This window comes from Spea bombifrons, chromosome 2 (assembly GCF_027358695.1).
Source record: "Spea bombifrons isolate aSpeBom1 chromosome 2, aSpeBom1.2.pri, whole genome shotgun sequence".
In the NCBI taxonomy this organism is placed as follows: Eukaryota; Metazoa; Chordata; class Amphibia; order Anura; family Pelobatidae; genus Spea; species Spea bombifrons.
The window spans coordinates 21,118,561-21,141,376 of NC_071088.1; the positions used below are offsets into that span (position 1 = coordinate 21,118,561).

General features: G+C 37.9%; 1 protein-coding gene across 1 annotated transcript; it reads right to left on the bottom strand.

The window, feature by feature from the left end:
* Positions 1-5,619: 5,619 nt before the first annotated feature.
* On the bottom strand, positions 5,620-22,502 carry NEK8 (NIMA related kinase 8). Its single transcript, XM_053457058.1, has 15 exons — positions 22,392-22,502; positions 21,286-21,491; positions 18,420-18,652; positions 16,988-17,119; positions 15,228-15,433; positions 14,022-14,101; positions 11,997-12,184; positions 11,615-11,762; positions 10,471-10,547; positions 10,045-10,162; positions 9,491-9,641; positions 8,437-8,600; positions 7,815-7,973; positions 6,740-6,898; positions 5,620-5,730 (listed from the first exon to the last, which is right to left on the bottom strand). The coding sequence occupies exons 1-15, from the start codon at positions 22,436-22,438 to the stop codon at positions 5,705-5,707; spliced, it is 2,094 nt and encodes a 697-aa protein (XP_053313033.1). The 5' UTR covers positions 22,439-22,502; the 3' UTR covers positions 5,620-5,704.
* Positions 22,503-22,816: the final 314 nt, after the last annotated feature.

Here is a 22,816-nt window from a genome sequence, read left to right on the forward strand (position 1 = left end):
GTGAGAGTGATGGGTGTTATGCTGTACCATTTCCAATGTATTTTTCATTATATAATTATGCTCTAAAGTACATCATAACTCCCATCACTCTATACTGTTCCATACAGTGGCAGAGCTGGGAGACAGAGGCCTTGCACCCCCACCGCAGGACTCCTGAAAGGTAAGTGAACTTCAAAGAGGGAGAGGGTAGATAGTTAGGAGGGGTGGATAGGGAGAAGGGAGTGAGAAGGGGTAGATAGGGCAGAAGGGAGCGAGAAGGGGTAGATAAGGCAATCATACTCCTATCATGCCAAGTCTGCGACTGCCTCCTGGAATCTGGGTATGCCTGGGCATGATAGGAATGTGATTGCTGTTAACAATTATATATATATATATATATATATATATATTGTTATTTAATTGTTTTGTCCTATTTTGGTGTGTTACTTACTTTAAATAAAAGTGTTAGATTTTTTTTATGGTGTGTGTGGGGGGTCATATTCAGTTTCGGCCAGGTAGTTTTAAAGTGTGTGTGGGGGGGGTGCCACATACAGGATCCGCCCCGGGTGCCAAATACTCTAGGTACGCCCCTGCCCTCCCCTACACAATTTCTTCATCAGATGCCCTTGTGGCTGTGTGTGCCGGCGCAGGGAGAAGGAAAGCCCAAATCTTGCGATCTCGGACGTCGCTAGATTTGGGCTTTCCTTCTCCCTGCGCCGGCACACACAGCCACAAGGGCATCTGATGAAGAAATTGTAGGCAGTGGCGAAACTACCGGGGTCACGACTGCGACCGGGCCCTGGAGTTCTGCCAGTCAGTGGGGCCCAAGGGGTGCCGAGCGGTTGCTGAAAAAGGAGAGTGAGAAAGGGATAGATGTGGTATGCCGTTTTCAATAAACTTTGCATAAAATAGTTAATTTGCATTTCATTTTAATGGTTCAGAAAATGTCAGGCAAAATGGTCGGCCCTCGCACATGTTCACTTCATCAAATCTGGCACTCTTCGAAAAAAGTTTGGACATGCCTGCTCTAAACCATCACCGAGAAGAATGGGCTTCCTGGCTTGATTGATTTAGACTGGCCTGGTTTGGCTATCTACACCCCTCTCAGCAAATGGAGATTAGAAACCTATTCCTTCGACTAGTGGCTATGTTGCGTTATTGAGTTGCACTAAAAACTGGGTACACATGTATTGTACTCTAACATGCTGTTCATGCATGAGTAGCATACTTAAGTACACTACCTGCTTGAGCAGGAAGGGGAGGAGTTAAATTAGACATCCAAAAACAAATGCATGTATCAATTTGCAAGCTATGGAGTACAAATGTAACCCAATGTATATGAACATATATACAGTAAGGGACTAGGATACCCATTTTAATGCATTGGTTCCAACAGCTACTGTTTTTTCTTATCCCACCTAAAATCTAGAGCCAGCCCTGTAAATAGCCTTTTATTAAAACTAAAATAAATATGCATATAAAACCTGTATGTATGCTTTACAGGGACATGCATGGATTAATTAGTAACAAAGAGCTCAAATTCCTGGTAAATGAGCTAATATGGTAGGTATTCAGTGGTCAATGTGGCTAGCATATTTGTTAGGTGTCATTGAGCAGTATTAAGTAAGAGCGAGGTAAGAATGCTGTCCTGGCAGGTATAATGTAGGTCAGCTCTTCTCGGCCGTGTCCTTAAGTAACCCTAACAATCCAAAGCACAGGTAATATAAATGACTAAGCCAGTAATTACCCTGCCTGTCATCAGATGCGAATCTCAATCTACTTAATGTAATATGCAAATAATTATATTTTTTTTATATAAAGTTCTGCAACAGTATGCTTCTGCTGCAAATGAATTTATTACTATCATTATACTTTATTATATAACGTTTTAATTACGATCTGAAAGCAGGTTTGGGTTAAGTTGCAGTGTGATGAAATAACCTTAATTGCAAGTCACTGATTACAGTCCAGTAACTGAAACTGTCTTATATTGTAGGCTGTCCTTTACATAGATGTAACCCTTTATACTCATTCACCCCGTTATTTTTAGCTTTCGACACGTTGATAAATGGCCTGCTGCTGAGAACACAGCAGATGATCGTGGCCGCTACAAAATATATAACAGGATGGTAGGAAAATGGGTGAAAGGGGAGAATAATACATATACAATGTAGGTATGAGATGTGGAGCGTTAAGTTATTAAGTGTTTGGTTTTAGTATGTATACAACATACATGTGTGTGTGAGATATTAGCTCCATCATGTGAACAAATGAGAAGTACAATACACACATTGGTGATCTTTTTTGTGAAAAAAATTGGCCTCTGATGCTCTGCTTTGCTCAGGGCTACCAAAACATTGAGCCCCACTTCTCCTAGGTGGTCCACATTAGGACCAGACTGGCCATTGACTCCAATGAACCAGCGTTGAACAGCACCTTTCACCTAAAAGTGTTCCTGCACTAAGGGTCGCCAAATCCAGCTCAATTTAATGTCTTTCGACCACTGGCTTACTTTTAATACTAGCCTGATCCAATAAAATGATCGCAAATCCCACTACGTGCCATATACATAAATAAATACATATACAATAAAGCCTCAGTCTATAGTCACTTAGAATGCATAAGCAACTCTTTGCTATTGAACCCCAGAAACAATCATATTCATTTAAAAAAGTGTTTTACATTGAAACACGTAGAAAAAGATAGCTTGTCTTTTCAAGCATGTAAAGAATGCAAGTTACCCATTTTACGCTAATTGGTAATGTCTCCTGTCTGAAGAAAACTTCTTTCACACAGTGTAACTTGTCTTCTTACATTTTCTTTTTTTTCACAGGAAATGTCAATGTGTTCTTTTATGGTTCATGCTTGATGGCCCCAATGGGCATATTGAGTAAGAGGGAAAGAATAAAGGTCAGCTCTATTAGAACATCGTCAAACCATGGACTGTATGCAGTTTTCCTTGCTTTAAGTGCACTCTTTTACCTAAAAATACTCAATATTAATTAACCGAGCATCAAACTTGCCTAGATGTTTTCTTAGGAAGCACAATGTGGCATTTATATGATTATTGGAAAAAAGATTTAATCTTTTTAAATGGGTTTGTGGCTATGGAAAATATTCCTTCTGCTATTTCCTGATTTCTGCACTTCTGTAGTTATAATATACAGCAAAGATTAAAAAGGAAAAAAAATGTTAAGTGAGCAGCGATTCAGGTAGGTGAAGTTAGTTGCATTTCGGGATACATGAATATTTAAGCAAAAGAGAAAGGAAATGTAAGTGAGGATATTTTTTTTTATTACATTCGTATTTAAAAAAGAAAGGTATGGTTAAAAAATATAATTTGATTTTCATTGAAAAAAAGTTTTTATATTATTATGTCCTGAACCGTTTCAATGTCTCCCTGTCGATACACAGCCCCGTCTTCTCACTGTCAGCAAGAGCCAGCAGCGCCGGCGTGAGCGCCCAAATGGATGCATTCGCCGGATATGCTGAAGGGTCTGACACTAATCACACATACTGTGAGCCTTTGATCCTGATGACTGAGTGATCACTTCAGCATTTAGGGAGATAAGATGGAAAAGAGGTGGAAACAAAGTTTCAACCCCTTTAAAAAAAAATCAAAATTACCCCAAGGGGATCTCTATTCATCCTGCCCTCAGAGACGCTGAACGCTGCCCTAAGTCTGACCTAGGGCATATGCGGTGCAGAGTAAGGTCACTAAGGAGGCTCTGCTCTTTTCTGTCACACAAGGCAATATACACAGTAATGTGCAATAAAGGTGCATTAACACACATAGTCCACTCTGTAAAATGTCATTTTATCCCTGTTGCCCACCATTTACCTAGACGGGTGTCAGAGGAGGTAAGAGAGACTCGCAGGCTTCAAAACCTTGTTAGATTGTTTTTTTCAGTTGTATTTTCAAATGTTACATAGTATTTTAATAGTATGTTTGTGTTTTCGGTGGTAAACAGATACTTAATCATAAAGTGGAACTAGCTGTTTGTTTTCATTTAATACTTTAATTTGCAATACTCACAGGAATTGAACAAGATGTTCCATAGAATGCTTCATATGTGGCAACTACTTTGTGTATACATGGTTAAATGCAGCATTTCTTACTCAATATGAATAATTACATAGGATAGGAGTCACTCCATCCATGGTAGCCAACTGATATCTCTCCAGAAGTTATAGAAGTATAAGTCCCGAGATGCTCATGTAGCCTACGGCTCAAATATCATCACAGGAGCGTGAACCGGGGTATAAATGCCCACAAATCTGGTGAAGTATGTGTGGATTATACCTGCCATACATGTGTTATATATAACAGTAGATGTATAACAATAATATATAATAATAATTGTCTAAGCGTTATGCATTCCCACATAAATAATGACAATCTCTTTATGCATCCCTTACTTTGTATATACACACACACACATATATATATATATATATATATATGTATATATATATATATATATATATATATATATATATATATATATATATATATATATATATATACAGTGGTAAACTGTAAAAGTTCTGTCATTCTGCACCGGCTTCATCTCTCCCTGAGGCAAATCTTTCCAGTTGAATTCTTTAACTCAATATTGTATTCATCTGGCAGGAACTCACTGGCCTACTTCTGGTTTTATTTACTTCTTTCATTTTGGGATTATCAAGCAATTCAAATCTTAATGCTGCCGTTGTGATGACCTTCAATAAAGAAAGAGCATCTTTCAGCATTTCGTCCACTCCTTGTTCCCCTGGGCTACCTCGTGGAAGCTCAGCGTTGCTGGTTACAGCTCACTTCATCCTTTGCCGTCTGGAAGGGGATGCAGAGATGTGGTCTGGGCTTTCATTGGATAAAACACAAGATACCACTGGTGATAACAAATATTGTTTACTCTATAAATAAGATAATTTTGGTTACATGCCCTGAAATTTAACATTTGTCTTAAAATATTGCTACACAAATTACCTGGGAATAGAACATTATATACAAAAGTGATATTCTTAACATTAATCCACTGTCTTTATGTTGTGTATGAATGTTTTTAATATATGCATTAGAGGATCAAATGACATAAGAAAAGGTGTTCACCCTGCCTGGTAACAGAGTAGTTAAGGTCATTTTCTGTGACCTTATTATATACGAAATGATCTAAACTCCCTAGTGAAGACCTAAATGTCATCCAAAATAGCAAAAGTTCATTATTTTTAACTGCAGCAAAAAAAGGAATGGTTGGGCAGCACATGCACTGCGTCTGGATGCGGAATTCCGAGCTTGCAAATGTTAAGTTCTACGGTTCATTGAGTTCGCTGTGGGTGTGGATGAGCCCTCTCCTCGACACAGCAAACAAAGAGAAAAGCAAGATTAACATCTGACAGACGCCAAAGTTATTCAATGTTAGAAGAATTCATTTATATAATTACTAGAGATATATACTTTACAGAAACTGTATTTACTTAATTATCATTCTGTGTCATAAGCTAACATTAATAAATAGAATTATACAAAAATTCAAGGGAAAAATTGATCATTAAAATAAATATAATTGTTTATAAAATTCTACATATATTTAGCAACTGTTTATATCGTGGTAGCACTTAATAAGTTTATGGTGATATTTGGTAATTTTGGAAAGGATTTTCATGGAAGACGTAATTGACTCTACCAGCTTGAAGTCGTACAGGTCCATGTTGTAATACTTCCACCTCACACAGACACGTCTTCTGCGCTCGCTGGAAAAATAATTTAAACAGTTACTTCCCAAGGACAAGCAGGAAAGAAGAGTTCCGCCAATAGAGCAACAGGTAAAAACTGTTAATCACAAAAATGTCCATTTTTTGCATCAATCTTTTTCTAAGAAAGATGTGATTTAGAAATGTATCTGATAAAGTAACACTAACATAAAAAAGCAACTAATACTAACAACGAGATCTTGAGTCAGGGCAATATAAAATCCGTAATATTTAATTTTGTCTTTATGCTTTCTAGGTGTAGTAAACAAATCTATTTTCTGGATTATGACATTTGTCATGCTTGAGATAATTGGGCCAAAATGTCAGCGGTGCATTTTTTTTTGTTGACATAGGACTACAGGTGACGCTCTGAGCACTCCCTGACAGAGGCAATGGAAAAGGAATTTACCTGCACTCTGCCCCTAATGTTTAACTGCCCCTTTATTTAAGCAGCGTACTGGAAATATGTGCATGACAGCTAAAACAAAATGTGTATTTAATGGAAAACAAACTGAAGATCTAAGCAGCAGGTTAATTTTAAGAATGCACTATCCTTCCTGCACTAACAATTTAGCAAAAAACCTATTATGATTGTTTTTACCATGTTAATAGGAAATTTTACAATATTCATGGGTATTTGCTTTCACTTGAGGCAAGATAGAAAATGCCTTGGACTGTGGCATAAAAATTCTACATTCCTTACATATATTTTTTAATAGAGTCTGCAGACTTTCCCATCCGCTGTTGCATAAATTCTGTTATACAATTTAAATCTATGTAATGGTGCTCACGGCTTCATTTTGATTGCTGATAGTTATGAGCTCCTATTGTACGTAACGTTTGCAGGTGCTGTTAAATTTTTAAATAGTGATTTGTCGCATATCAGCTCCGCTCCCATGGTGTCCCACAAAAGGTTGCATTCTAGTCCACTCTATGTGGCATCCTGCCCTAAACATGGAACTGTAAGAACGTAATATGCTGCATCGTCACACGCTAGTGACATACTTACGTTTCAGAGCCAGAAGAGTGTTGCCATGGCAACATGCCACGGATGTCACAACATATGGGTGGCTTTCTTCGAGTTGGACCATTTTGGGGACGCCAATTCCTTCATCTCTGCGACCCAAGCGTCCCCTAGCCCCTTTTCCCCAAGTGAAGACCTGGCCCTCTGTGGAGTAAGTAAAAACATGGTTGATCGGACAAGGTGCTACACTACAGTTCCAGACCTAACACCAGTCTGCAAAAATCCAAAAGCCATCCAAACAGTGGGATTATATGGCTGCACACTTGTCAAAACACTTCCCTTGTTTATTTTTCACATATCCCACCAGGGGAAGTCCACACACACACATTTCACAGCAGAAAACAAAACATTCAAAGAATAAACTATTTTTGTATTTTAGAGAAATCAGCTTTTTGCCAGGTGTTTGGCATGGAATATTTGCTTTTCTCCCATTCATAGGGACTCACTACTGTCTCAGAAAGTCATGGTGTGCTATCCACTGTATGGATTGATGTGCATGATTGCTCAACAGACACAAAGTGAATAAATAAAAGTGTAATGGGGCTTAAGATGTTTAACCCCTCCTTACAAATTCTACATTTGTTCAATAATAATTTATTTTCTTTTTGACCCTAAAAACAAAAAGCAGAGTCATTCTGTTTTCTGATCATAACCAGATCACCTAAATCAATTTTCAGTGGCTTGTCTTGCAAGATCAGGGACAGCGTGGGAACCTTTACTTAATGGTTTGCATTAATACTGTCAGCTGATCACTGCTCAGATATAGAATATTTCCCATAGCTTAAAACATGCCGCCAATTATCGAAAAATTCCAAGAATGGGCTAAATTATAGCAACAAGCACAAGTTATTTATTGTCAGCAACATTAATCTACCAGGCTAATTTGTTTATAGCTCTCCATTGTAGTAGAGTAAAATAAACTATCAAGGAAACAAAAAGCCTTCTCAAAGATACATACTGTGAAGGTGATTCACTAGCCATTTACTAAACGGTTAAAGCCCTCTGCTGAATTTGTAACGTGAGATCTCTATGCAAAGTAATAAAGCTTTATCAATCTCACCTGAACAAACAGCGACAGTGAAGGCATCTCCGCATGCCACCATTGTCACCTTTGAGTCCCGAGGCTCACTCACAAGATAGGGCACGCGGCTGTGTCTGTGAGCTGTGGTGCCCAACTGTCCATGTTGATTACTGCCAAATGTATAACACTGACCCAGCACTAAAAGAAAGGAAGTCAAGATAAAAAAAAGAAATGGAGGTGTAAACAGAGAACATAATTCTAGAGGTTACATTAAATTGGAACATTATAACGTTTCTCCATCATGTTGTGGGCTTGTTGGTCTATATAGTTCATGAAAGCCACTTCCATCCCTTGTTATACAGACCTCACTTGCTCCTTTGTGTAGAAGTAACCAGTAAATACCACCTCCCACACTCATCCAACATTACGATGTGTGTTTGGCTACGCTGCAGTGTATGTCAACACTAATATTAGCTTTAGTAAAGGCAGAGCAAAGAACTTTCCTTCACGTTGACAAAAGCATAGGAGTTTTGATCAATCAGGGGAATAGCTGGGTATGAACAGTAAAGCCGCCAGCAAATAAGGTTTCTTTTAGTTTCCCAGCACATTTCCGCACACAATTTCTCCATTGTTTCCATGCAGTTTCCCTGTTACTTGTCACCTGTCACTGCCGCTGAATGTGAGGTCCCAACATCGGCATATAAGATGGCCTCCTGATTCAGTGGTGCTGACTGGACGGGAGTAAAGACATAGGCCTCTTCCACTTGCTCCTCTGGAGAAGGCTCACATCCAGATGCTATGTGATCTAGGCCCAGTTTGTTAAATCTGAAAATACCAGTTTAGAAACCAGTGAATAAACATAAACAGATTAGAATTGAAATCAAATAGTTCTTGGCTTTGTCTTGAGTTTTCAGTGATGCCCAAGCTGTTTACAGCACATTTATTGTATTACGTCCTAGCAGGGTCAGATAACGTCATGAAAGCAAAAATATATATTTTTTAAAAAATTTAAATGTATTTTGGGAAACTTCATAATTTTAAAGTTTGGAAAATTGTTATAGATATGTTACTTAACTATAAGCTTTAATAGGGTAATCATGGTCATTGAGGCCAACCATGCCTTCCTTCACTCAGTGTGTCAGTAAGAGTCAAGCTACATGTTCCTGAGAATCACTGCTTGGTTACTCAGCCTCTATCAGACTCTTAACTCAAACACAGTCCGTCAAGATCACCGGTATCTGTGCCTTATCTTCCTCTTGCAGTTTGGTTCAGTGCTAGTGAAGGCAACAATAGGTAGGATTTCAGGCATTCTGCGTTGGGATGTAAGGGCTTTGCTAGATCATCCATTTCTGGGAATATCTAAAGGTTTCGCTGACCAAAGGTATGACAGACGCATTGCTTGTGTGTCAAAGACCTTTATTTCTTGTATCTATGTGAATATATGGAACAAGTACAATATAGATGTCTTACATGCTTCAAGTAAGGTTAAGAAAAATGCTAGAATGGCTTTTTGATGATTGAATTTGCTATAATACATCTTTGAAGTACAACATCATATTTTAGGGGCAGATGTCATCCTGGCAGCCAACATACCTAATGACCTTTTCCTTACTTCTCAGACTGACAGTTTCCGGTCTCTGACGCTGAACATTATTGAGATAATACAGGATAGTCCCTGGCTGCAATCGGGTGCTTGTGTTCTGCGCCATACTAACCTGTTACTGCCACAGGCCAGGATCTGGCTGCCCACCGTGAGAATCATGGAGCTGTCAATTCCACACACAACTCTTTTGGCTTCATACTCCTGCGGGATTGAGACTTGCTGAGGGGAGTTGTGGGACTCCTGGCTACCTAACCCCAGGCGTCCTGTAGAGGAGGGCAATTACAACCTCGTAAATTAGTCTTTAAAGACATCACAAAGCAGATCAAACTGGGCATAAAGTCCTCTATTTTCTGTAAGTTTTTATCTTTCATAAACCTGTCTCAGTTTACTAAATGGCATTATTTCTAATGTCAGGCTTAAGGTGGACCAATCACCAGAAACACGCTTTCATAAAAAGTGATAGAAATATAAAAAAATGTCTAAATTATGCATTATGCTTCCTGTTCTAGGTAGGCAGCTTTATGGAATCTTTAAACGGCTGCCAAACAGGCAAGACTACAGGCATATGTAATAATTATATGATTTTGGTAAAAACATCAACACTGTTGAGTGAAAGAAGGTATTGACAGGAAGATTTATCGACAGAGAGGCTTGAACAACCCTCACCATTGTCACCACGGCCCCAGGAAAAAACTTCTTTCTCGTTTGAAACAGCAAGGATGTGTGAAGCCCCGCAGGACACATGAACTATCTCATAACCCAGGAGAGCTTCTACGATCTTGGGCTGTGAGAATAAGTAGAGAAAGCTTTACACGGGAGTGCTAAACCATACTGCAAACATTGCTCTGTAGCCACTGGGACAATATGACTTCTAATGCATGTATAAAATAGAATACGACTATTCTATAATTCTTTAACCAATAGTAAATGTGTGCCTGCATTCCCAAGAAACACATTATTATTATATTATAATTATGTAATTATAAAAATATGTTATTTGATTAGCATATTTTAGTTGCAGGTCATATTTTCGTGTTTTCTGAAGACTTTTAAAGAATTTTAAAGAATTAATGGATTAGTCAGCAAACCTACCTGAGTGACATCATTGAAATTGCCATGTCCCAAGCAGCCATTGCTCCCACTGCCAAAGGTCATTATTATACCTCTGTCTGGGAACAAACAAAAACCTCTTTATTAACCAGTACAGCTCTCTTTGTGCGATATTAATGTGGGCTTTCCAGTTTGTAATATGTGGTAATACTTTTGTTATTGGACTAAAAACCTACCTTTATCAAGCCCAAACCAATTGCCGTCCATGGGTATTAAAACTTTGCACCAGACTCACTGATTAAATGTCACCATTCTAGCAATTAGATTATCTTTATTTCAATTATACCCCCTTCATATTTAGAAGCTAAAGTCTGTAGTTTGTGTTTTTCACTCAATTCAGCTGTTAATTGAAAATCGTGGTCCTCGAAATTGTATTTTTCCTTATGCCATGGACTAGATTTTTCATAGACTCTAATGCATTTTATTGGTTGCATACTGGTGCTTATGGTTATTATTGGAGTTAGAAAGTGAGCATGTTCAGATAGCATACATATGATTAGTTGCTGCTACTCCTATTACGGTAATTAAAATAACATTTAAGAAAATTGATCAATAGGTACAGATGCCCATCACAGTGTAAAGTTTCTCTGTTTCAACTTTACAGTTTTCCATATGAAACTTTATGAAATGCAACTCCTCACATGTCATGTATTTACCAGTGAAGAATGTGTGTATGACAGTATATCTTAACCCTGTATAGGATGCAAACAGAAAATCACTGATTTTCCTACAATTTCTTACATGGTTCTTATATATATATATATATATTTATATTTATATATATATAGTTCAGTCCAACTTGACTACAGTGGAGGCGTACCATCAGGTTTAAACTCTTGTGGAATGTCTTGAAAGCTTCCGTACGGATGCTCTCAAAGGCCAAGTTCATCTTGGAGGTTTGCATTTGAGCTAGCTTGCCTGTCTATTCTATCCGCTTTAACTATGTGTCCCTTTATTTTGGTTTGCCAGCCCCCCTGGCAAAGTATCAACGAGTATAGGGTCGCTATTATCGAAAGGATTTAGGTCTGGTGTTATCTGTGTTTTCAGATGCTTTTGAAGACCGATAAAGACTTTCGGATTTAAAACTGATCCAGGAGAGCAGGTTCTAATTTTCTGGCTGACATACCTGTCAGGCAGGCAGTAAACAAATCTCCGCACGACACATGCTTTATAGTCACTCCTGACTGGCCTTCCAGGAAGCGTGATATAAACTGGGGCTGTGTATGTTCTATGGAGCCCGGAATGGAAGGTGGGCCAGCTCCTACAGGTGGGGCCTGAGAAAAAAAGAGTGAACATATAATAATGATTTTTTACAATTCAGTACGTTGTTTTGTATTAAAATCATCCATACAGATCTTGTTTCCATGAGTCATTAGGAATATGTGTTTCTAAACACGGCAGCATCATTAAATTTGCAAAAGCATGATCATATCTACAACATAAGTATGTTTGTATATGCTTTCAGAGAACCATTCTGGCCCTGTGGCCCCTAGCATTTTCATATTCACCTCCCACATGATAAGTCTCCCGGATTTGGTGACCCCAGCTTTCTGAGTCCTTCCGGCGGAGACCTGCACAACCTCTGTGTTCAACATGGGTAGATGAAGCGGGGAAGTAATTCCACTTCCCCAGGTGTACACAGAAGACAAGGGAGGTGGGACACCAGGCTTTGCGGAAGAATAGCCAACACGGCCACCTGTTTGATCAAATGAAACAAAATATGATAAAGCTACATCATTTATTCTTAACCGACTACAAAACCCCAATTAACAAATGAAAACAACAGCGAATATAATAAAGGTTCCCATAAGCCACTTATTAATAAATGCCACAGAAAGTGTGTGGTAATTTCAACAGTGGCATGAAGGAGCACAAAAAACACATTTTTTTTAAATATTCTAATAAATCAGCAAAATTCCCCTTTATTGCAGAACCCCTATAATAACCAACCTGGGGGAGCAGTAACAGTCACAAAAGACTTACAGTGCCCTCCACTAATATTGGCACCTTTGGTAAATACGAGCAAAGAAGGCTGAGAAAAATCGTCTTTATTGTTTAACACTTTGATCTTTTCTTCAATATATACTTAAGATTTTTTAATTTTTTTGTATAAACCTGTGTTGTCTTTGCAATTGTTTTGATATCCATGAGAGCAGAGAATTGGAAAGATCATCTGGGTTAAACACTAAAGCCACCTTTTCACAGCCTTCTTTGTGCATATTTCCCAATGGTGCCAACATTAGTGGAGGGCCCTGTATAAGTAAATTGCTGTGTTTGGATGTTAAAATGGTTGAATAGATAAAGCAATGGCTGGTTTTGGTTACAGAGAAGGTTTACTGTCCCTGATTCCATGGAATCTCCCAATGCATCAATTTATACACCACTAACATTTAAAGGGATCACACTGTTATCATATGCATTAAAGTGTATTAAATGTTGACTGCAGAGGTAGTATGGGTTAATACAGTGAGGGGTTTTAATCATACATGGGACATGAATGAGGTTTTTCTGAGCATAAGACAAGACCATGGGACAATTAAGGTTTGAGTTTTTTTGCAGCAGGAAAATATAGACAAACTAGATAGAAGGAATGCTTCTTATCTGCCATCAAATTCTATGTTTCTATTATTAGCTAGTTATTCAACATGCATACAGAGCTACATGTTCTAACTGAACATTCAATCCCATTATTGTCAAAATAAAAATTTTATTTATTTTTTCATGGCATTCTGGGAACTATGTGGCTTTTTTATCACCTAGGTTGTTATTATTATTATTATTATTAGCTTTTATTTATATAGTGCCAACAATTTCACCTATTATTGGCATGTGAGGGGTGCTGCTGGCTTCACTCCTAAGGGAACTGAAGCATGTATGATCACAATTTCTCCTAAATGACTCGGCTCATTCACAAAAAGCTTTACACCATAAGGAGTGGATGCAAACACTGGCCAGAACTGAAAATACATTGTATGGTGTGAAGTGTAACACGACACACACACACACTACACACATCACTTGCTGTGCTTCACTAGCTATACATAGCAGGATCAGCAAGTTTACCATGAAAACAGCTTTTGTTTATGTTTATACACAATACGTGACATGATTTGGGTTTTTTTTAGCTTTAACATAAACAACTTTTTTCCCATAAAAAAAAATCACTGTATATATTACAAGCCACAGACGTTCAGGCCTGTATCTGCATCTATGATATAAAAATACCTGAGCAGGTATTGGACTTTCAATAAAGCAATACACGCGGGCATTAAATGGGAAGCCATTGCCTTTCTGTTATTTTTAGGGATCTGTCTGAAAGTACCTCCCTGATTCTTGTTTTGGGGAAATCTGAGAAGTGTTTCGGTTAGAAATATACTCTCGGCGGCAGCAGGCTGTCAATCAGTGGGGCTGCCTTTCTCCATATCGACATACACACAATCAGTTCTAGCTGCCGGGCTCAGAAACAAACCCAGCCTCGACCCTTCTGTGGGTATTAAGAGCTATCGTTCTGTGATGGATTTTGCTATTCTTACCTCTGGACCTGGCACTGGGGATACGTCCTGGAGGACGGCCACGATTAACCCCAGGCACTGAAGTCAACGGCTTCTCCACCCTGCAGGACAGAGACGAGAATACTGTCAGTACATGCTGCAAATATGGCAGTCACGGGCACAGCTCACGGCCAAACTGCTGATCTCGGCACCATAAAAAACCCACTAGATTACAGAATATGGCTGGCAACATTCAGTCCAAGGGGCAAAGCCCAGCCAAAAGGCCCGGTAATATTCCACCCAAAAACATTTGGTTAATAAACTTTGTCAAATTACCCAGGAGCATTGCCCTGGCACACACTCAACATACTGTGTAAGCAGGATACCCATAGTATATAAGTGAATGTACAATATATGATAACATATATATATGCTGTGTCTACAAACCACATGAGCCTAAAAATATGTAGCCAAAATATATGAGCCTATGAATGCAATGTCAGCCATCCAAGGGACAGGTCTGCATAAAGTAAAGTAGGCCTCATTTTGTAATAGTTATTACCTAAACAATTAAATAGATTGCTAGACATATGGCATTTACAATAGGCTTTATACCATATACGACTAAAAAAGTATATATATGAACATCCTTGTATGGAAATACTAAGCCCAACCCAATAAAAAAAAGACCCTTATCAAAATATATTTTATAGAAAATGTGTATAATGTATCATTGTGCACAAATTATCACCATCATTGTCTGATGTCACAATTTGCTGGAAGAAAAGTATTTTATTCTGAGAAGTTAACCTTTCTTTTGAAGAATTTAATACCTGTATTTTTACAAAAGAAAATGCGAAGTATGTTATAGCCGCATAATTAAAACAATGCAGGGCATTTATCCAGAAGTATCTATATTACAACAGCTTTAATACTGCTTTAATACGTCTCAGAAGCATAATCTTAGAGGGCCAAAAGTAACAAATTTTAATCACTACAAAAAATCATGAATTAAACTCGAACAAGCTTGGTTCATATTTTTTAGTGTCATGGATCAGCATATGTCCACAGCATTGAATCTGCTGTTATATGGTACATGGATATACTTTATATATATATATATATATATATATATATATATATATATATATATATATATATATATATATATACAATTTCCGGACAACCTCAGACTTATGCTTCCTGCAAACGTTATCTCTGGGCTTCATTTAGCCACACAATACAGACCTCATCTTGACGCTCCCAATGTCACTGTACAGGTTGAGCAGAGCCGGGATGCAGATGGGGTGAGCCATGATCTCGTTCAGTTGCGGCCGCTTGGATGGGTCGAGATTAAGCATGCTGAGGATGAGGTGGCGTAGCTCGGGGCTGTACCTGTCTGAGATCGGTGCAAATGTCCCACTCATGATCTTCAGCACCAAGGCAGGCAGGTTCTGCACACAAAACTCCGGGTTACAACAGGTATCTCAGAAAGTTCTACTGGCAACTAAATATATCCTGTTTACTGAATCATCTCTATTCACTACAAACACTCCAATGATTTCTAAACTAATTTAGAATTGTGACAAACTCATACAAGATTTCCTACAATGACTGTTGTTTGCAAAGATTATAAATAAATAACTACTTAAAAAAGGACATTTTGGCTTCAGAGGGAAATTGTGGCCTTGTCAGCTGCCCCACCTGCCTTAAAGGAAGCCCTATGTTAACCAACTAATATAAATTTTGGTAAAATTCAGCATATTTGCAATGAGCTGGAATTATTATAATGATAAACGCATCATGGTATCCCCCAATTACATTAACATATTATTAACATGCCATCCTTTGGTCTTGGTCACGGGTCCTGAAACATAAGATGCTACCGCAAGATCAATTTCCTTCCGCATACGGTATCAATGAACATATTTATACCTTTTTAAACAAATTTTTTTGTTCAGCGCTATTTTGCATTTTTTTCCTTTTATATTCATAACTTTTATTTGTACCTATCTACATATCAGAATACTGTTAGTATGTATTTCTATGTATACCTATAGTTATATATATATATAGTATATATATATATATATATATATATATATTTATTCTTAAGATATGTTTGTATATTCTTAAAATCTCTAAGAAAAACTAAATATATATTAAAAAAAGATTTCCTCAGGATCTGTCTGAGGACGGCTATGTTTCTCGGGGGGTAAATTCTCAGGCTGTAGGTATGTGATTGCGCTGTAGCTTTGAAAATGGTATGCCTTGTATTGTTTTCTGAGAACGCCAGAGGGTTGAATAACAGTATGTACATGAAACTATCACACAGTTCATATGCTGCTCGCAGGAGTTTTTGTATCACGTTGAGAAACTACTGTTACTCAGAATGGTTTGTGACCCTTTGACAAATTCCTTATCATGTATATGCATTGTGTCTATAGATATAAAACCAATCTACAACTTTCACATCTCTGGATCTTGGGTTACAGTTTACTTTCTACTGTTTATATTCTTAAAGGGATACTCCATTCCCTTTTTTTATTTGTAATGCATATTGGGGGTCATTTCCAATCCATTTTACATTTATACAGTTAATGTCAGTAACAACGTGTCTCCTTGTCCAATCAATTAATAATTGTACTGGGCCAGTACAGCCCTTCTTGCTGCAGAAACATGTAAATGTTGACCGCTCATAAATAGCGGAGTGAGAGCGTTAAAACCCCAACTCTTCTTTAAACCCTTCTGGCAATTATCACTTTAGTGACTGAACCGTCTGATCCCCACCTACTACTACTGAAGCAGGACGGGTACTTTAGATCTCGCAGATGTAATTGTTGCCTAGACTTCCCCAACTAGAACGTGGACCTGGATTAAATACTGGATGTAGTCACTGGATATGTATGTTCATATAAGCATACTCGGTAAATCTGACTCAGTAAGCACTAGTTTAAGGAAATGATGGCTGGAAACCATAGTTTACATTAAAAAAACATAACCCTTACTGCAGCTTCAAACGCCCTCTTCAGACTTGTGAGTTCATAGAGGACACAGCCCAGTGCCCATATGTCGCTCTTCTGGTTATATGGTTTCCCTTCACAAAGTTCAGGAGAGATGTAGCAAGGAGTTCCCACAACCTAAACGAGCAAGATAAGTAATGTTATTTATTAAGAAAAAAACACAAACAAAATAAGGCTGGGATGAAAATATTGAGTATCGCATAGTGTAGTTGACTACTGCTACAAAAAGCATACACAGTAATTTTTTTACAGTTTACCACCAATCACCCTAGAAAGATGTCTTAAACATATAACTGCTTGCATGTATATATATGTATATATATATATATATATATATATATATATATATATATATATATATATATATATGAAACACAAAAGAATATAAAAAAAAAGATATGAATATTTCATCATCACATCTCCTCTTAAGCCAAGAGTAAATATTTTACAGCAAACATACCTGACATTTTTGAAGAGAATACACAATTAATTTGTATTGTAAAAGTTTCTGCCAAAACAGCAATTTGTGTCATTTTGGCTCATGTTAATTACACACACTCCCTTCATAACTGAAGAGAGCTACTCGTATAGACAACTAAAGAAAGTTCAGCGTGTCTGTTCTGATACTCAGCAGAGCAGGAAATACCAAGCAAGAGACAAAGAAAACCTAAAATACTTTGACCTACAGAAAAATACCCAAACTCTTCAAGTTATTTGAAATAGTTTTGCACTGAATAAGAAAGAAAATACAGATATCATTTACAACATGCCTGCCTCAGAATATTGAATATAATAGAACAGCCACACATACTTCTCAATCCAGGGACATTAGGGGAAATGTATGCTTTTGTGTGTATTGAACCCATTAAGAGTGGAGTTTATTTAGTGTTTTTAGTTATTACCTTTGGTTAATGTTTGAATTAAGTCAAACTTATTGTGGATCCTGGTCACCGTGTTTGTAACAGTTGTATACTTGCGTGTTTAAATCTGTAGGACCACACTAAGTTCTTATCATATTGAATTGTGGTGAACAATAGAACGGCTCAGTCTTAATTACCTACGGTGAACCCTCTGACTCATTAAAAGAGCCTTAATCAGCATTGTCATAAAGAAGCTGGCCAGTGTGGTGTTTGAGTTTGGAAAGTAACCAAAATACCATGACAGCCTACAGTGGCAACATCCAGATCAGCAGATAAGCAGGGTTTATCTGAACAATGTTGAACAAAAACCCTTTTTGTTTTTTGCTATATTCAAATATATACCTGCTTAAACACAGATGAGATCAGTTATTTAGTCAACCTTGTTCTAAATGTGTTTAGTTGTAACCATTAGAAAGACAGAACTCCAGCAAACCAAATACACCGAAAGACTACTACTAAGATAGAGCACAGCAAGATCTAAACTTCTGTTCACGCACCGTGTATGCTTTACTTTTGCTACTTAGGATTTTCGAGATGCCAAAGTCTCCAATCTTGACAATCATTTGGTGTTTGTCCAGCAGGATGTTCTGGGTCTTCAGGTCCCGATGAAGTATCAGCTTATTATGAACGTGGTGGAGAGCTAGAAGTATCTGGACAAAGAAGTGCAGTATGGTATCCTCGTCTAGAAGTGAATTACAGCGCTTCTGGATGTATTCTGCCAATGTGCCGCCTGGAACGCAAGCTCAATATCAGAACTAGGCAAACTTTTATGAAAATGTGTATTAAAGGTAAACCCAATACAAAATGTCTCAATGGTTTTAATGAGGGGGTTCTGCCTCCCCTGAAGCACTGGAGTACACGCGTTATACATAGTTACATGCTTCAATGCACTAGGTTGTTATTACAGGACATGATAAAGCCATACTGCTGCATTTTACTGGAAACCATCTTCATAAACAATGACCTTCCTTATATCAACAAAGTGAGTCACTGGTTTCTGACCGGAATTTACATAACAACCTGGTTTCGGTCCTGTTAACAGATTACAACGACGATAACAATGCAGACTTCTACAGCAAAATAAAGTGTGGCATATGTGATCAATGTTACTAAAAGGCTTTTGGAAAACAAATTATATTTTTTAATCCATATTTAAAATGTAGACAATATTTATAAGCATAGTTCCATTCAAGGAAACCTGTACAGTAACAATGTTGGAACTACATCCAAGTTAGTGTTGGATATTAATAATTCAGTATCCAATTCATTGGTTTTTAATTAGATTTAGATTTAGTTTATGCCAAATGATGGCATCATGCTGAGTAGTTTGGTACCAATTTAGTAAATCTTCAAAAATGGTTATAAAAGGCTTAATGTGCAATCTCCCAAAGCTAGTAGAAAGGCATGGTATTGCTGATTGCAAACAAGCAGATGTATGTTATAAAGGAAGGGGAGGTAGCTCTAATTGGATAGAAATATGTGAAGTCATAACATGACATAAAACAGATGGCATTTTTAGAGGCAATCTGTTAAACTCCTAAAGAGTGAAAACAAAATGCGTGACCAAAAGCTCAATTCAACCAATTAAAGGGAGGATGCTGAACATAAACTGTGACACGACAAGAGAGAGACCATACCTGGGATCTACCCAGGGCAGACCAGGGCCACTATCAGAAATATTGGGGCCCAGTACAAACATAAAGCTTGGGCCCCCCTCCCACCAACCTGCCCCATGTCCATCCCATTGTCCATCCCACCTATGTTCCACCAATCACTTGTGTTAGTTATGAGGGGCATCTAAGAAATACTGCACCAATACACTCACAAGACATACATGCTAACACTACATACTAATAGACACACACACGCATGCCAACACCATACACTGACATAAACATATACACTTTATAGTAACAGGAACATATATGATCCTAACAACATAGGCTCACAAAACTTACACCGCACAGTAAAATACACACACATTAACATTATATACAAATAAAATCTACACACCAACTCTAGCACTTTACATATACAGGACGGTCTTTACCGGAGACTGCAGGGCAAACCCAGGGAGTTCCCCTGTCACAAGCCCTGCGGATCAGTTACTCTCCAAATATCCCTCTCAGATTAAGCACATTTTGACAATGACTTTTAAAGATATCTAGGCAGGTTTATTAACGGCAAATATGAAAATGTCATCACATTAACTGCTCATTATGGAAAGACAACTCTTTAGAGGCAGGTTGGTGGCCCTTATAATACATCATTAATGAGATGAAATGAGATTTTCTGTTGTCATCTCGTCATTGGTGAATAACCTCCCTTAAAATGTCACCCAGCAAGTGTTTTCTTGTATGAAAAGGATACTCTCTGTAAGAAACTGGTGCCGTATATTGAGTCAGTTCATATCAATTTCCACCTGGGTTGTCAGGTTGGTTTAGAAATATAGATCTTTTGTTTCCACTGCTTCTGGTTAAGTTATTGGAAGGTAATAGAACCTGAATGCAGGCTGGGGACATGACTGACAAACCTGTTTATTTCATTTACATAGAACTTGGTATTGTTGATCTACCACTACAGCAAATAATTCTCACAGTACCAATTATACTAGAGATAGTGGATGTTGACAAAATACACACTATTTGGAGCAATTTTAAACAGAGTGAACAGTTGTTAACATGTAGGGAGTTGTTGTGTTTACAACAGGTGTGTAAATAATCTCTATTATGTACAAAGGAATAGGCTAAGAAAAAAGTTTAAAATGTATTGGTTCTTCAATTTAGTCACTAGTATGCAGGCAACTTATCACTATCGTACCAGATCATAAAAATACTTATTAACATTATGATACGGGAGGCACCAAAAATAACACTATGTTATCGGAATTTTTCTACATATACACCACTACATATCAAAAGTGAACCCGTTATCCAAATGTTCCTATTACAAGACTAATTTCACTGAGTCAGCCAAATTTATAGACCAGAAAAAAAAAGAAGAGGTCTTCTTAACCCAGTACAAACCACAACTTAGTATAAGCTAATAGGGTGCACTGTGGGTTGTATGTATATGACCATTGTTGAATAAAAGAATAGTTCTGCATTCACCAGGAAGCAGGTGAACATTCTTGATCCATCTATTCTTCTTAACCACCCTGATACCCAAGACGGAAATACACGAGATTCCTGAACACTGATTTCTCAAGGTACACATGAGTCTCTTTTTCAGACAAAAAACACTTGCCAGGTGACATTTCAATGGAGTTGATTCACTAATCACTTAGTTGAGATGGGATGAAACAAAATCTCATATGACCTTTTATGCTATAAGTATTATATGTACTCAGCTACTGCAGCTTACCTGGGGCATATTCCATTGCAATCATGAGGGCCTTGTCTTCCAGGAAGTTTTCATAATATTCAATAATATTTGGGTGGTTGAGCAGTTTCAGCACTTGGCATTCATTCTGCGCTGCTAGGCGCTCATCCTTGGTCATCTGCTCTACAGGGATCTGTTTGATGATCACCAGCTTCTGGTCAGCTTTTCTCAGGCATAAATGCACAATCCTAAAATCAGAGAAAGGAATATTTCAATGACAAATACGGGCTGATTATTCTGCATGCACATTTCAATACGCGATTTAAATTGGATGAACTAATTAAACTAGTCAGGTGTCCCAGTTTCTTCTAGCAGAACTTCTGTCCAACTGATGGAAACTTTCCAACTCCAAGAATGATTTCCCAGTGCAACAAGATATTGGTGTCCTGTCATGTCGGGACAGCAACACATACTACGGCACAGGATGACGACAATCGCATGTGCTAAACCCACCAACACCCGTCGCAATCCACTAACACAATCCAGATACACAAATGCATTTTAACTCTTATTGTGTTCCTTATTCGTAATTTACAGTGTTTAGTTTTATACTAGCCTATTCTGTTACTATTTACCATATATATATATATATATATGGGTGTGTGTGTATATTATAGGGAAACACTTATCTCAGGGGCGAGAGGGACTTGATGGGTTCTAGAGCATGGGGTAGTGCTATTGACACGCTATGTTATTGGGGAAGTTATTTATGGAATTGCGGTAAGGCTTTTGGAACAAGAAAAATGTATGTTAGTTACATTGTTAAATATATAAAGTATCTTGTGTTGTTTACATGCATAATATTGTACGTTTTAAGGCTGCAGAACACTGTGACACGCTCATATCCAGCAGGCATGCTAGAAGAGGGACACTGCCATTCTTCATAGTTATTATTAAGCACTCAAAAGAGCTTTTTTACGCAATTGTTTACAATTATAGTGTTTTTGAAGTTACATCTTGTCACTACACCCCTGGCTATGACTCCGTTAACAGAACGTTATCGTAGTTCATCTACTACACTCCGCCTCCGCCTACTTAGCGAGATAACTTAGCGAGGTAACATTTATCTCCTATCCCGAGGATCTCACCCAAAAGCCCCTCTGCCGACCACCCGGATTTTCTTGTATTTCTCCATCTTGCAGCCCCCGGGACAAACTTCCCGCTGTCTCCATGGAGACGCTTCCGAGAACTGGTATGGGGGCCTGTGAGGGACATGTCACGGTGGTCTCAGTGCGCACGCTCGAAGAGAATAGGCAGAGAGGCGTAAGCTCGGGTCTGCCAACAGGCTAGATTTTCGCGGCACTCGCTAAATGTATCCATATTTAGTGCATGAAGGTTATTAGGTTTTAATTGCTACACTGGTTTTCTTCCCTCAAATGGTTAATGTATATTTGCCTCACTATTCCTATCTCCAAACACTGCTAGAGACAGCTGTAACAAAAGTTGCATTCATTCATATTAACATTAATATCTTTACATGTTTTATTCACATATATTCTTAACTCTTCAAAGG